Source organism: Athene cunicularia, assembly GCF_003259725.1.
Source record: "Athene cunicularia isolate RWA chromosome 8 unlocalized genomic scaffold, athCun1 chr8_part1, whole genome shotgun sequence".
Classification (NCBI taxonomy): Eukaryota; Metazoa; Chordata; class Aves; order Strigiformes; family Strigidae; genus Athene; species Athene cunicularia.
Genome location: NW_020799109.1, coordinates 18225431 through 18241739, shown reverse-complemented (window position 1 = coordinate 18241739; position 16309 = coordinate 18225431). Strand labels below are relative to the sequence as shown.

The 16309-nt window shown below is 36.1% G+C and overlaps 1 protein-coding gene across 5 annotated transcripts in view; it reads right to left on the bottom strand.

Moving 5' to 3' along the window:
* Positions 1-2710: 2710 nt before the first annotated feature.
* CDC7 (cell division cycle 7) overlaps positions 2711-16309 on the bottom strand; it is a 19083-nt gene continuing 5484 nt past the window's right edge. For all 5 annotated transcript variants that reach the window (XM_026854417.1, XM_026854418.1, XM_026854421.1 and 2 more), the window contains 9 exons: positions 15058-15193; positions 14347-14440; positions 14124-14266; positions 12033-12282; positions 11365-11460; positions 10354-10532; positions 9021-9103; positions 6154-6303; positions 2711-5150 (listed from right to left, as the gene is read on the bottom strand). In XM_026854417.1, coding sequence (XP_026710218.1) covers positions 4774-5150; positions 6154-6303; positions 9021-9103; positions 10354-10532; positions 11365-11460; positions 12033-12282; positions 14124-14266; positions 14347-14440; positions 15058-15193 — 1508 coding nt within the window. In that variant the 3' untranslated portion in view covers positions 2711-4773. The remainder of the gene's footprint in view (positions 5151-6153; positions 6304-9020; positions 9104-10353; positions 10533-11364; positions 11461-12032; positions 12283-14123; positions 14267-14346; positions 14441-15057; positions 15194-16309) is intronic.

Here is a 16309-nt window from a genome sequence, read left to right as displayed (position 1 = left end):
AGCAGAAGAATCATTGAAGACAAATACCTTATAGCAACACAGAGTGCAGGAATCTGATCCACTGGTGGGATGATTTTGGGGAGAGGTGGAGGGAGAAAACAGGATTGGAAAGTATGAGAGGTTTCATTGATGAGCTGACTCCTGTTAAACATGACCTGTGGCATTCATTAAACCAAATTATGTAGTCTTAAATTATAATAATTTTCTTTGAATATTCCAATTTTTAGGCTACATCCCTATCCGTTCACAGTAGGAAGTAAAACTAATTATGCATTATTTGTTACAAGAAGTTTGTTTATGCCATATATAAAAAACTGGATCAAATAGATACCTTAGGTAAAACACTTCTTAGCACTAGTATTTTTGAAACAAAGGTATCATTAGGGCTTAGATTAAAATCTGACTCTTCTGAAAACCATGGAAGAATTTTATGTGAGAAAGCAAATAACACATAACAAAACCACCCTCTTCCCTGCTATATCCCCACAGGATTTAAGTCTCTCCAGAAATGGAAGAAACAATACTCTGCGGATAGTCAGGAATGCTTATAGGGGTTAGTTTTAACATGATAAAATAAAGCACTGTATAGGGATAATATTCTTGCAGAGTCAAAGGACATGAAAGTAAAAAGGGCTGAGTCAAGGAGAGGCAGAATTAAGTATACAGGAGACACACATTTAAAAACCCTTCTTTATCTGGGTCATGCTCTACCTTCCTGATGCAAAATACCCAATTTACTGGGCCCTCACCTCAGTGGTACCAGAAATTTTTTAGTACAAAACTCTATGTGCTGGCCTTCGTAAGCCTATGATCAAAGTGACTATCCAATTTCCACCCACTGTATGCAGGCTGCCAATTTAAATATTTACTACCCCTTGAACTGGCCAGCCAGGAGCACAGCAGCAGAAAGGAGTATGAACCACACGTGTACTGCCACTGACCTGGTACACATTCTGTTTTCTGGAAAAGGTACAAGAGTAATTTGAAGTGAACATGCTGTGGCTGCTTTAGTTAAAGTCATTATGTGCTTTAAAAAACCAAACATACAAAAAAAACCCCACAACCAAAAAAACCATTTACAACTATGCTGCAGTAAGAACACTGCTTGAGTAATCTCAGAGAATTGTCCTTGCTATAAGCCTACCAATTAAGATATGTTGTTTCATTATAGAATAGGAATTATTGAAGCCATTGTGTATGAATTTCCTTTTAAATGCTGTTGTTCTATTAAGTGCCTTCAACAGCTAGTCATTTTCTTCCCATAGCCAAAGTGTCTTTGAAACACGGTGATAAATTGAACAAATGGGAGAAAACTGAGGGTTTTTTTTACTTCTGTTGTCATGTGTGCTTTGCCTTCAGGAGGTAGGAAAATTTCAGGTGGTCCCTGCTAAATGCAAACACTTTCTTCTACATAAAACATCTAGTTCAGAAAAACATAACCTCTTCATCACTAATAAATATTTGAGGCAAGCTCTAAAGATTTTTTTTCTTTTTCTTTGCATTTTGCTGACTAATAGAATGTAATGGTCAGAAAGATGCTAGAAAAATCATCTTTGTAAAGGAAATATTTTCTTGCTTTTGACAATCCTATCCAAAATAAGATGTTTCAGTGCAAGAACAGATTACAAAGCCCACCTTGAGTTTGATGTGTGTTTTATTCCTGCAAAACCACAGTGCACTGATTGCTGGATTACCGGTGTCAGAGCTGCCCTGGAATGAAATGTTCTACCTTAAGGTCCAACATAGCTCCTGACCATAGGAACTTGGCTAGATATTGGGCAGTTATGGAAGCACTTTAGGATCCCATCACACCTGGTGGCCTCAAGAGGCCACTCAAGGATTCAGGGGAGCCTTTTGCACCTGCGCAGGAAGTCTTGGCTGCATATTGGTTTCACAGACTTTACTTACTGGAGAACAGATAATATGTAAACTTTAGACACAGCTATATAGATATACTGAATATTCTCAGACAGAATATTGATGTCCCATTTATTATCCACATAGTAGTTTACTTTAAATAAACATTTTACTGAGTCCAGTCTCAAAAGTGATAGGACTACAAACTCAATACAACTTAAAATTTCATTTATCCCTTATTATCACTACTATCCAGAAAAACTTTGTCACTGTTTTGCAGGTGTTTCCTCAGATACTCTTAATAAGGTGACCTCCTGTTTCCTAATTATCATTTACAACTAGGAAAAAATATTGTGAACTTAACACATGCCACAATTTCCCCACCTAGCCTAGTTTAGTACTGAGAATAAACTAGTCTTCCCTATACTAGATACAGAGATGTATTTAGATTTGCTCTGTTCTCAGGATTCTAGGTATCAGTTTCTCTTCCTCATTCCAATCAATGCTGCTTTTTGCTGCCATTTTTGGTTTCTTGCCAATTTATTAATATCCTTGTCATAGCACGGTGTCCAGAATGTAACAGTAATCCAGCTGCAGCCTCACAACCACTGTACATGTGTTCCAGCAATGTCATTTCTGTGCCATTTCTAAGTGCAACTCTCATGGTAGGAGATTCACATTGTTTATAAACATCTCAAATCATGTAATTAAACTTTAAAGGAATATTGGTACTTGACTCTTACCTATGACTTTGAGAAATTCTTAGAATCACAGGTAAGAGAGAAGCAGAAAACTCAGTAGCAACCACTGCTCACCTCTAGTGTTTTCCTTAATTTTACTTTTTTTTTTTTTTTTAATTTTCATTGGGAGCCCCTTGCATTTAACATTTTATGTCTGGCTTTCATTCTTTTGTAGAGTGCTACAAAAAGTACTTCATAAGCATACACCTGTTCAAATACCTTTTTCTTTTCACTTTATCCTTTCCCCCAAAAAACCTCTCCAGGTTTGAAATGCATAGCTATCTGGAAGGAGGAATGTGTTCTTCTAGCTTTTTTATGGAATACACTGAGATTAGAATTGCTCCTTACAGAATTTTATTTACCCTTAGTGTTTTGGTAAAACACTATTAGAAATAATTTTCCCTTTTTGGCTATTAAACTTATGCAGTGGTTAATTGTAGTGCCTGCTGCAAGGAGCTTTTCAATGCTGTGGTTAGCAGGAAAGCTTAAAAAGCTGAAGCTGTTTAGAAAGTTCACAATAGATAGTTGACATATTTTTGCTTCTTGTCAGCTAGTGCTCTCATAAGACCATAGAGAGCATGAGTGAACGTAGGAGGAAACAATACATCTGCAGACACTGGTAGACAGCATTGCTTGCCAAATTTGGCCACAGTTCCTTTAGATAAATAATTTCTCAGTGATGTACTGTGTTGAAATTATATAAACAGCAAAAATTACCAAGACCTGGGCCCCAGGGTCTTGTGGATTTCAAGATTTTCTGCAATCAATATTCTGACATCTGCAAATATTTTTCTCTAACAGCTGATGCCAGGAGCAGAGCAACTTTACCATTACTTTCTATGTATTCAAGATTTTTAACATATTGAAATGTCTCTTCATCCCCAGCCCTGGTCAGGACCTTTGCACTATCATAACCACCAGGTAATGAGAAGGCTTATACAAAAGTTATCAAAGCAGCAATCTTTTTTTCAGAATGGCTTATAACCTCTTATAGCAACAACTCCACTAACGTTTCAAGAAATGTACATGGAAAAACACTGTATTAAGTTTCAGAATTATCAAGGGTTTTAAAGTAACCTCTGCTGAACATAATGCAATTTACTTTGCACACTGAATGTACAGGGTTAGAGGTTATTAAGGTTGTTTCTTCTACTTAGGACCAGACAATAGCTAGCTTTTAGCTCTCTGGTAAGACTTCCTTGATAATTAAGATACTTCCACTATGACAGTCATATACACTAGAGCTATCTGAAAAGTGTTTTCTATCACTGAGAATTTATGCAGGAAATAAACATGCATAATACTTCCTGAGCAGAAACACCCCACAGGAAAACCTTACCTGATTTTTATAGAAGCATCTCTAGACAATCTTCTGAAGTTATAAAAACAAATCCTTTATTTAACAGATATTCTTTTAAAAAATAAGGTTCTGTAACAGAAATCAAACCTATGCATGTCACATGAGACATTCTGAAGGCAGTTGCTGTTAATAGTGAGTTACTGGCACTGAGGAAATATGGGCTATGCAAAATGAGTAACTGCATTTAGTACTATTGCCTAAGTAGGAAAGACCAGACAGGAATGAAAATGTACTTTAAAAGTTATGCTTTTCTTTTGATGATATAACTTCCAATACCTGGCCCCTCCTAGCAACACTCTCAAAGTAGTAACTGTTCTCTGAAAATATTCTGAAGAAAATTAATACACTTTGTTCCATTTTCAGTTCCCCATGTACTAATCAGGAACAAAGCAGAGATATGTAAGTATGTAAAAAAGTCTCTCAAGCACTTTATTTCAGTCCTACCTTAAGGCAAATTTGTAAATTTTAAGGGAGTATCTTGAGAATTAAGCACAAAGCTTGTGAAATTCTTTCTTTGTAATTTTTAATCAAAGTTAACTCTCTCAAAGAACAGGTGTGCACTGCAATAACCCCTCCGAAGTGTCTTAGGATAAAGACCCTGTTAGTGATGTTTATGTAGTTTCTACATCTGCAAGTATTTCTTAAAGTAAATTGACATTTGCAGTCCAACTGTATCATGACTAAATTTCAGTAGTTCTGTACACAGTGTGATGGTATTCCAATGAGTGTAAATGTTGAGGGCAACAAGGTAAAACTACCTCAGTATCTCATTTCCACATAAAACATGTGAAAGCAATAATAGAATATGGTATCTTCTCAGAGTCTCATGTCTTTAAAAAAAGGATGCAGCAAAGCCTCTTTTGCAGTTATTCTTGTTGCAGGGTTTAAGTCTAGTAGCTTATCAAGTAGGTCATATGCTTCGTCAGGAACCTGATCCCATCCTTTCGTGTCTGTTGCCTTCATTTCCAAAATACCATTACCTTCCGGAAAGCTCTTTAAGTGTTGAATTTGTTTTCCAAGTGTCTCAGGAGCACACTGTTTGTCTACTGCAACTGGCAAAGCTGAGTCATTTACAGACTTGCTGGGCACTTCACCCTGGGATCTCTTACTGCTGCTATTTGTTCCTCTCAACTTCTCACAGAGGGTTCTTAAGTTTTGTGCTGGGACAACTTGGGTACACAGAACTGATTTACCTAGAAAAAATATTTTACAGTAAGTGACATTTTATTATATTTTCTATGCAACTGTAACTTCTAAGTTTGTTTCTGAGAAACTTCATGTCTTGAAGTGTAACCAGCATTAAAAAAAAATTCAAACCTCTCAAAAAAACACATCCAACCCCCCAACTCCTCCAAACCAGCCCTGCTTTACAGCAATAGCCCCAGCAAGTCAGCAGGGTAATAGTCTTGGTTCTGCTCAGAACAAAGCTGTTTGAGGTTGTTCATAACATTATGTAGTGAGAGGTGGTCACTCACCCCACACACCATCTTTTTGCATTTCACTGTCATTTTAACAGAAGAAAATTAGATACCCTGATTTTTACACCTCTGTCTGAAGAATGAAAATAGATGCTGTGAGTTACACTTCCAGGTAGCAAGTGCTGCAGCATTTGGCCTGCAAATAATTAGGGGAATGGTTATTTTAAGGTTTTGTGTGTTTTGTGGTGGTTTTTGTTTTTTAAACAGGCCATCTGTTGGGTTTTGGTTTGGGTTTGGTTTTTGTTTGGTTTGGTTTTCTTTTTATTAGCCCTTCTAGAAGCGGGGGGAAGCAAGGTTTACATCATCTAAATATTAAATCATATTGACTTAAGCCTCCAGGGCAAATTTTTCAGGAATAGAAACACTGACTCAAGAATTCTAACCAAATGCCAGTAGAAAAAATTTAGTTGGCGTATTTCACCTTAAGTGGCCCTGAATGAAAGGCAGCAGACAGGCTGGGAAACCTATGGCATGAAGAACCCCAAATACAAATGAGAAAAGATAGAAAAATACAAAACTTTCTTAAAACTCTGTATACATAGATTAGTACTTTTAGTGTTTTACACAATAAAAGTGTAATTTATCTCCAAGATGAGTCCCAAACCTAAAAATATAATTTTATATATTAAAAAAAAATAATCATAGATTATAAGTCCTTGCATTAAATAGCAGACCAAGCATACGTTTTCCCATTTCCCCATAATTAAGGCTTGCATACCAAAAGTTTTAGCAGCCTGAATGGTTTCTCTGGATCCACGAACTGTCATGATTTGTGCCAAAGCAGTTAAATCATCACTTGCTTTGTAAAATGGATACCGTCCACTGAGCAGAGAAAGGAATATGATTCCCGCAGACCACATGTCAATTGCTGCAATTGAAAGCAAACTTAGTAATAACTGAACTCACCATTTTATCACAAACAAAATCACAACTTTCATTAAAAAAAAATTATGACCTGAGTAGCTTCTGTCAGAAAAAGTTATGTTCTGAAGTACTTACTGACTTTGGTCACATAGATAACACTTTAGCAAACAGTGGAAATTATTATAATTAGATGGAAGAATGATTTCCTGCTTTGATGTAGAGGGAGTATTTAAGCTTTTCCATAGAAATTTTCATGAGTAATTCCATTAACTTGCTAAACTTAAAATGTACAACAATGATGTTTGAGGTTGTTTTACCCAGGTTGATGAGAGGGTGAAAAACTCACTACTTTTGATACTTACTGATGTTTGCTTCACATGAAGAAAACCTTAAATAAGGATCATAAATAACAAATAATTAACAAATGAATGTGAATCTGAATTTTTCTGGGACTGAGGCTGCCAGTTAAGCAGTACTAAAAAAATTTATCTTACTATGAACTTTGTTCCTCTCTAATATGAAATCACCTGACAAGATAGCCAGTTTAAGAACTGCAATAGTTAGAAGTTATTCATCACTTTCATTGTGTTATGAAGAGTACAGAGAGTACTCTGGGGAAAGACGCCAAAGTGCGATGGAAACTTTAATACTAGAAGTTATGAGAATACCTGTCTGCCATAATTTTTTGGCTCACTAAGGTGCACATTTTGAGAGATGGCAAGGAAAGTGAAGGAGAGCATTTGAAGGATTCTCAAACTCTAAAGAGAAAAATTAAGTTGGGAAATAAAACCATAATTTTTTTGAAGAGAAGTAGAATAACAAATAGTAAAATAGGCAGTAATTAATTTGGACATTTTAGTTAGAAACACTATTACCACAGGACTTCGGGGGCAGGGGGGGGAAGAATATTAAGTTGACTTCACTTGCAAAACCAGATTTTATGTCTTTTATTAAAAAAATAAAAATCCAAGTTAATCATTTGGCACAATTGACAGTGGAAAAATTTTGTATCTTCTTCATAGTTCCTGTAAAAAAGTTTTAGTATTACTGTATCACTGTTGAAAAGATCATATTATTTGAGGTGTTGTGCATCATCCTGATTATGTGGTTGGGAAAGATGGAGCCATCAAGACCTTTAAATAAGTTTAACTACTTAACTCTTACTGAAATTAATAGACTTTATATGTCTGAATGGCTAGTAAATCCTGGCCCTACAATTCTGGTATTGCTGGGATCATCATCAGACTGCAAGATCCTGTGCAATATTATCAAAATCATGACTACTCTCTATGCTTTTTGTCTAGTGCTATCCAACTAGTGAGGTAGAGTGAGGAAACGGGAGCAGAGGGACAAACCAAGTAACTAGACCCATATAACGTCAGCCTGGGAGTTTAGGTTGTATTCCCTGCACTGTGAACCTGGATCAGATCCACTAAGGTAGCGCTAGATAATCAACTGGATATAGCTGTTAACTTCATCTCAGCACAGAGACCACAACTAGTAGTAAGATTGGAAGGAATACAAGGAGGTGACTACAGCAGTCCCAGATGGAAGTGGAAATTTGTTAGTTCAAATACAACAATCTCACAAATAGTAGCATTAGTCTACCCAGTTCTAGTTAAGGCCTTCGTTGACATACTACAGGAGCTCGACACCACTGACTCAGTACTTTTTAGGGCTGTCTGTGCCACACCCAAGGGTTTCCAGATTAACCCATATTTTCTGTAATCCTGCACTTCATTGCTCTAGAGAACAGAAAACTGTCTGAAAGCATACTTAACACCAGCATGTGTCCAAGATTTCCTAGGTATTTCTTCTTTCTGCCTAAATTCTGTCTAGACAGATTCAGATATTGTCTAAACTTGTCTTGGATTTCTGGATGTCTTCTAGCCATAAAGCTGGCTGTTACAGCACAGGCACAGTAACTCCAAACAGGCTGCCATACCCCTTGAAACCCCAGTCATACTCACAGCGCAGATGTTGTTTCAAACAACAAGAAGCTATCTAGGGATAAGCTGATCAAATTTATGTAGTTAGGTCTATTCTGAATGTGTATACACACTTTAAGTACTGAAAATAGACAGTTTTCTCAAAAGGTATTCAGCAAAACAGTGGCTAAAAATGGTTATTTTGAATCAATTTTTGAGGAGATTTGTATTTATGCCCCCTTCTTAAGTCAAAATTCCTGGTGGTACACCAAATGTTTATCAAGTAACTTTGATTTTATTGGTCCTCCATTCTCCAGGTAGGCATCTCTCCCATCCTACTTGCACCAGCTAATGCACTAACCATCCTTAATACTCTCCGACATCTACCTAGACTACTGAAACTTACGTATATTATAGTTAAGTCTAAAGTATGTCCTCTCCCCAAGATTTATTCAAGTAAAATCTTGAATCAGTAAGCCAAGAAACTTGACAAAAATTACAGCTTGGTTTTCTTTTAAAAGTCATTATATTCAACTCCTGCCTATGACATTACCCCTCAAATGAATAAAGGCACATCCATGTTTCAAATGAAGGAAAAATATTCCTAACACATTCTTACTCTGAATACTAAACTTTTAATTAAAATCAGGAAATGCCTAATAAATGTTAGAAGGGGTTATATGAATTTCACATGTAAACAAAAACCCTCCCATAAAAAAGACAACATAATATGCATAAATGAGAAGGATCAAAAGGTGAAAAAAGGCATTAGTTTCAGTCTGTTGTGCAGTACCTGTGGTCTGAGTGGGACATTTTGTTAATACTTCTGGTGCTCTGAATCCAGGTGTTCCTGCCCTGGGAGCAACTTGCTGACACCTTGTAATAAGAGACAAACATGTTTAGAAAATAAAAGTTGATAAATAACTTCTAATTCTAATAATGCTTAATATTATTTTTGGAATACACTTGTGTAAGATGTGTAAACAGTCTAACCCTGCCTTATTCAAGTTTTATAGAAGTTTGAAGCAACTTATTATCTAGCATGAAATTATGTGGCATAACAGACTTAATATATTATCTATTATATTATTTTTATTACATTATCTATCATAAGGTAATACCACAGAAATACTTACTGCATACTTCACTCACAATGACCTTCTTTAGTTTAATTCAACAGAAGCATAATTTTTGCTACAGGCTTGTTTTCATAGGAAACTTTCAAGTTGAGACTGATTAACCAAAGACAAAAAATGCACTAGATTATTGAATTTGGATGGTCTGGCTTTGTATTACTCCACAGCAAACTAAGGTTCAGTATTTCTAAGTGTTGACAAGCATGTACTTTTTATTAGACTAACTAAAAGGTATGAGATTATCATTATTTAAAAAAAAACCCAAAAAACCAAAACTTTCCAGAGCTTTCTTGTATGGCTTAAAGTGCCTTCCTTCTATGGGCTACTTCTGAGTCTGGCAAATTCCTCATGTTTCATACTTCTGAAATGAAGTTGATATCACCATATTTTGACAGTCTGGGAAGAGAGGGACCCCACAGTTTCATGACTATGCCTAGTGAAGCAGAATCCTCTATATTAATCTGTGTTACTTAATGCGTGGATAAAGGCAATAGGAGATCATAACCAAAAGTAACTGCAGAGGGATGGAGCTGAACTGAGTTATTAAGATTCTCTAACCTTTTATTACAACATAAACTTTATTTTTTAAATTAACAAATACAAAAACAGTCATGCTCCCTTTTTATTCTACATTTCATGATTCCAGAATCCAAGCTGTTGGCCTATTAGATTACTAATGACAGATTGATGTATTGTCTTTTAAGTGTTGTAATTAACTTGAGTGATTTGCTACAACACGTGTAGGTGGATAATTAAATACAACAGAAAATCATTAACAGTGAATCTCTCTTGCTGCAGATAGTAGTGAACCAATTATTCCATTAATTCGATGAACTATTCTTGTTTTAAAAGAGCATACTCAGTGTTTTAAGGGTTGCACAGATCAAATGCTATCTTTTACCTACTAAATCAGCTGTCTAGTAAATCTAAGTTTCTGAGTGTGCTTGACAGCACAGCAGACAATTTTACAACATTATCAAAGCAAATTACCTTGAAAGGCAAACACTGCAAACCCTTTCCGTTGCGAAACAGTCACAGGTCAGGTTTGAGGGACAACCACTGGCAGCTTTCCTGGATGCCCCATTGCTCACTGCTTTGGTAGAAATAATCTTCTTCTTTGTTACTAACTTCCTAGATGAAACATCTATCGTCTTTGATTGTTTTATGAGCTGTAATGTAGATATTTTAGAGAAGGTGACATATTAAGAAGCTTCCCTTTACATACAGATAGGCCAGTTCCTAAAATACTAAGACTGAACAGGTGCTCATAAGCAAAAAGCTGCAGTTTTAGAACAGAAGACAGCAAACCTTTTTAACAATATCACAACATCTATAAAATAGACACTGGAGCTTTTAAATACCCTGATTTCTTCCTCTTCTCCTTTAGAAAACATTTTTCAGTGTTTACTAAAATACAATACACATTAGGTACTCCAAAGCTACAAGACAAGGATTTTTCAAATTAGTATCATGTTTCAATAAATCTTTTGGTTCAACATGAAAATTTTTAAAATGTATACAAAATGCCACAGCAACACGCAGGCCCTAACTCTTATTCTACAATAAGTTGATCACTGGTGGCCAAACCCTCTAATTTAGTTGGGGTTTCTCCCTTGTCATATTAAATACTAATTACAAGAAGTACAGAAAAGTATTTATTACAAGTTTTCTCTCTAGCTTCAACTGCAAAATGAAAAGAAAATGAAGCTTCACAAGATAAGTACATCCTAGTTGTACAGATACATGTGTAGGAAAAAAGATAAATTTAGCATACAAACAAGATCAGCTAGAGAGACAGCTACAAAACTAGTTCTTTTGAGTTTCAAAAGGGACCGAAACAGAAATGAAAAATTCTTTGAGCCTTTCAGCAAAGGCACACTTAATAACCTGCTCAAAAACTTTTAGTCCCACAACATCTTGGAGTAGTGACGAGTCCTACAGAACAACTAGTTCTATAATTTTTCAAATATGTAACAGATTGCTCTTCCTGATGAGTCATACTTTTGTGCTCCAGTTCTCCTGGTATGTGGAACTATAGACATTGAAATTCCTCTCTCCAAAGACAGAGCGCTGGACAGAATGGTGCACAGAATCCTCCTACAATACCAACAAAAAGGACAATAAGGATCCTATCTAACACACAGTCAGCTGAATACTGACAGTTAAAAGAAAAAAGTGTGAAGTGACATAAAACAAGAACAGCTACATAGTAAGATATTTTCATGCATCAGTTTACTGTGGATGAAGAAAATATGGTCTAGACAGAACAGCAAACACGCTTACAAAACTAATCACGCCTCAGAAGTACCCCAAGACAATCTGAATGTCATCTGTACTGCATTTGTTACACAACTAATAACTAAACATAGATGAAAAATTATTGGCTTGGAGTTCCACAGTACATGTCATTTTAAAAAATATTTAAGGCTGTGTAAATAGTAACACATGCTAGGGTTTTACACCACCTTTGGCACTGTATTCTATCTAACAGATAATGAAATGCCAATAGGGTTACATAGCCACTTTGATAAGAAAACTGTGATTCTGTGCATCACATTAGGATCCCTCAAGATATGCGTGCACAACTTCTGTTCAAGTATTACATCTCCCCCTGTTGGATGAAGTAATACATTAAACATACGACAATATTAATGAAAAAGACTGAGAACCTTTCCTCCTCTTCCTTGTTTAATCTGTATTTTTGAAAGTGAGCTGGACCTTTTATCAGCTGCTTTTGAGGCTGACTGTTGAGCTATTTGTTTAGGTGCTGTGACACTGACAGAAACCCCATTTCCCAAGGCTATGGTGGGATTATTTTGCAAGCAACTTCCCTGCTTGTCTTCAGAGTGGGCAGTTTTGAGAAGTTCAATTTTCGTATCAGGGGTTCCTTGCGCTAAGCCAAAATCTACCAAGGCATACCTGAAAGACACAAATTTAGAATCAGGGGTCACAAAGTATCCATCAATCAGTTGAATTTACTATTCATTACTTGTTTACTTATCTTTCACATTTTACTCAGTATGTTGCTCATCTGCTGTTGCCAGCACCACAGTCCTTATCTTCTTCCTCCTCCTCTTGTCCTACCTTACCTATGCCCTCAATGTTTTTACCCTATATCCATCATATTTCATTGTTTCTTGTACCAAAATCTTCTCAAATGCATACTTTCTCCAGTGGTGTTAAAAAAATACTCCCAGCAACTCCTTTGTGGGGTTCTTCTAATCCTATAACTCTGAACCTTCAGCCAACAGTGAAGTACAAGTGACTTGACCTCTGCAGGATTCCCATGGGCAGAGAAGAAATGTAGCAGTGAAGACAAACAAGACTAACAATGCTGAGAGTTTTGCCAGACCTCAAGCCATACTACTGGAATTTCCTTTAGTCTTCAGACAGGTAAGACTACATTAGTTCACAATTCGGATCTGCTTTTAAAAGAATTATTTTTTGCTACAACCAGTACAAAGACAATCCAGCTGTCTCTGGGTCTCAGACAAACTCAGTTTCATGGCCTCCACATGTAAAGAGTAGAGCTCAAACAAATGCTGGAAGAGCAAAACAACAGTATGAATTATTTTGACAGATTTAAAAAAACCCAAAAAACAGTATTTCTCAAATTTTTAAGCTTGTGGTTTGACAAAAAATAATCAAACCTCCCCTACAAATTCCCACTACATAGAATCCTAGGATCATTTAGGTTGGAAAAGACCATTAAGATCAAGTCCAACCCTTAACCTAGCACTGCACAGTCTCCCACTAAACCATGTCCCTAAGCACCACATCTACACATCTTTTAAACACCTCCAGGGATGGTGACTCCACCATTTCCCTGGGCAGCCTGTTCCAATGCTTGACAACACCTTCAGTGAAGAAATTCTTTCTAATATCCAACCTAAGCCTACCCTGGCACAATTTGAGGCCCTTTCCTCTTGTCCTGTTGCTTGTTACCAGGGAAAAGAGATTGACATCCACCTCAGTACAACCTCCTTTCAAGCAGCTGTAGAAAGCGATAAGGTCTCCCCTCAACATCCTTTTCTCCAGGCTAAACCCCAGTTCCCTCAGCCACTCTTCATAAGATTTGTGCTCTAGATCCCTCATCAGCTTTGTTGCCCTTCTTTGGACATGGTCCAGGCACCTCAGTGTCTCAACTGTACATAGCACAATACTCACCAATACAGCCACAGGACTGCTAGCACTGAAACAGTACTTTATTCTATCCACTTCAGCTTCACAAAACCAGCAGCACCTCGCTTTCTACAGTCTAATCATTGTAATTTGCTGGAAAAAACCCAACCCTACTAGTTCTAAACATTAATTCAATGTAAAGTGAAAACAGCCCAAATCCAGCTATTTTATCTGTATTGATTTTACTCTATCCACAAGTAGTTTGATACTTGTAAATTTCTATGTACCACAATTCACTATTAGCATTTTTATTAAAAAAAACCCCAACTGATTTTATTCTTCTCATTCTTATTTAAAAAATGTAGTACTAGTACTCAATAGTAAAATCTTCATTTTTTTCAGGTACTTGTCACTCTGAAGTATTATTACATTAAATATGAAAAAAAAAAAAATCCTTCCCTCATCCCTAAACACTGAAAGAAAAATTTTACAAATAAAAAAGCCACTTTTTTAGTGTTATTATTTAAGCACGTGTTATGCAGGTGGAAGGAAAAAAACCCAAAAGCCTAATCGACTCTGTTCTGCTAAGGCATACATCCCCAAATGAGATAACAATATGGTCATCTGGACAGACTTACTCTTTAAGCTGCCTGTTGTAGAGGAAGTTACTGGGCTTGACGTCACGGTGAACAATACCAAAGTGATGAATGCGCCTCAACGCTTTAAACAGATTAAACATGTATTCCCTCACTTCTTCAAAGGAAAGAGAATTCAAAATGTCCTGGAAGATTATGGATACTGTAATTATGCAACAGTTTTAAATTAAAAATTTTTACTACACATAAAAAGTCTGGGACTCACCAAGAAAGATTCATGTTCCAGATATGGCATAACAATAACCACATGGTCATTTTTCCTAAAGCAGTATTTTACTCCCATAACATTATCTTGTCCCCTAGAAGTAAAATAATGTCACTGAATAAAGATCAGAAGACGGATGTTTATTTTCATTTAATTCTTAAAAATTTCAATCAGGCTTTCTGTTATAGTCTGATTTATATTTTGACAGCAGTCAGTAGTTATGCTGTTGCCTCTCATTGCTATGTTCCATTTGACTTCTGCAATTTGCAATGAGGTATCCAAAGATTATCTGTGGGGCCATGATTTGTAGTTACTACTGTAATTAAATGTAGGCCTTAACTTTCATGATACCAACTGCTTAAGAAGGTGCTATTTAGCACACTCTGGCAACAAGTACTCATTCCTAAAACCACAGTTTCTGATTAAGAGATTATTTTTTCCAAGCATTGCAGAACTGGAATATTAGTTATCACAAAGATACATCATAGAATTTCTCAGATGGAAAATACAGCACCATCTGCAAACTGAGACGAGTAGAAAAGGGCATCCATTGCAGGTAAGACATTCCAATTCTTATTTGCTCTTGATAGAAAGAATATACATTTCTGCAGTTAAAAAAGGCAAGCAAAGTGCCAAAACTTAAAATAAATAAATACAGAACAGTGAGATAATGTTTAGTCATGACAGTCATAACTTTTTTTGTTTACGTACCCTGCTACTGTGAGGCACTGAAGTTCAGCAGCAATTCGCAGAGGATGGCTGGTTGGAATCAGGTGCTTCAGAGCCATTTTTTCCTCGTATCCTGTTTGTAGTTGTGCTGTGGCCAAGTAAACTGTACTAAAAGTACCTGTAAAAAGAGGAGAAAAACACTGTCTTCAGCATTTTTAATTAGGTCAATTCAGATTTTTGCAGAAGTGATCTAACTGTTTGCAGTCCCACGGTATACTTGATACTACATCAAAAGCAGATTCTAGAAGAGAAAAATGCAGTTGCCTTTTTCCTACTACTGAATTCAGTGATCTTGTATACAAGTTTATGTCAGTAAAAATGCAAATGTAACACTGTCTAACTTGCTTGAGACAGAGCTCTTTGAATGTAAATTTCCTATCTTTGATTTGCTTTCTTGTCTAGGTTGCTTACTTTCATCTGACATTTAACTCTTCTTACGATGCAAGTGGGCTATATAATGCTAATCTGGAAAGCACTGCCTTTACTATTCAAAGAACTTCTGAAATGGCTACATTTTTCTTAATTCTGCTACCTTATCCATAAAGACTTCTGACATTATGTGTAACTCTACTATTTGTTTGCCCAGAGCGTTACCGCATAGACAGAACATGATAGACCCATTTGAAAAAGAATATTCAGACTGTATGCTAAACTTACCCACTCATACCATTTTAAGAATATTCTAATTCTATCCTTAGGAGGTTCATTTATCCTAATGATCTGAGATATCTGAACATACAAGTTGAAGCATTCTTCCATGTGAATAAACAGTACAAATTACTTTTGATTACATTTTAAGTATTGTGCTTGCATCATGCTAGTTTAACAGTCTGTAAGTGCATACATACATCAAAATGCCAGAAAAAACTCCAAGTACTCCTTGCAGTTAAACAAAAAAAAAATCTGGAGTCCCATACATTCAGTAGAATTGATTATAGCAACAAGGGTTACCAAGTTGACCTCAGATGTTATTTTTGAGAACTACTAAAATGAAAGTGACTCCAGAATGGAATCTTAAATTGAAGCTTTTCGCATAACGCTGCAGAAGTGCAAGTATTTTTTAAAAACATTGTTTGCTCCCAATAACAAAAGCAAAGTACTCTTCATAAACAGATATTTTGTTTAATTATACTGTCTTTTTTATGATAGGCAGAACACCTTTTTTGGAGTTTTTTTGTTGTTGTTTTTGAAACTTTGTATTGCTGTGGTGAATGGAACTGAGGTTATTTGGGGG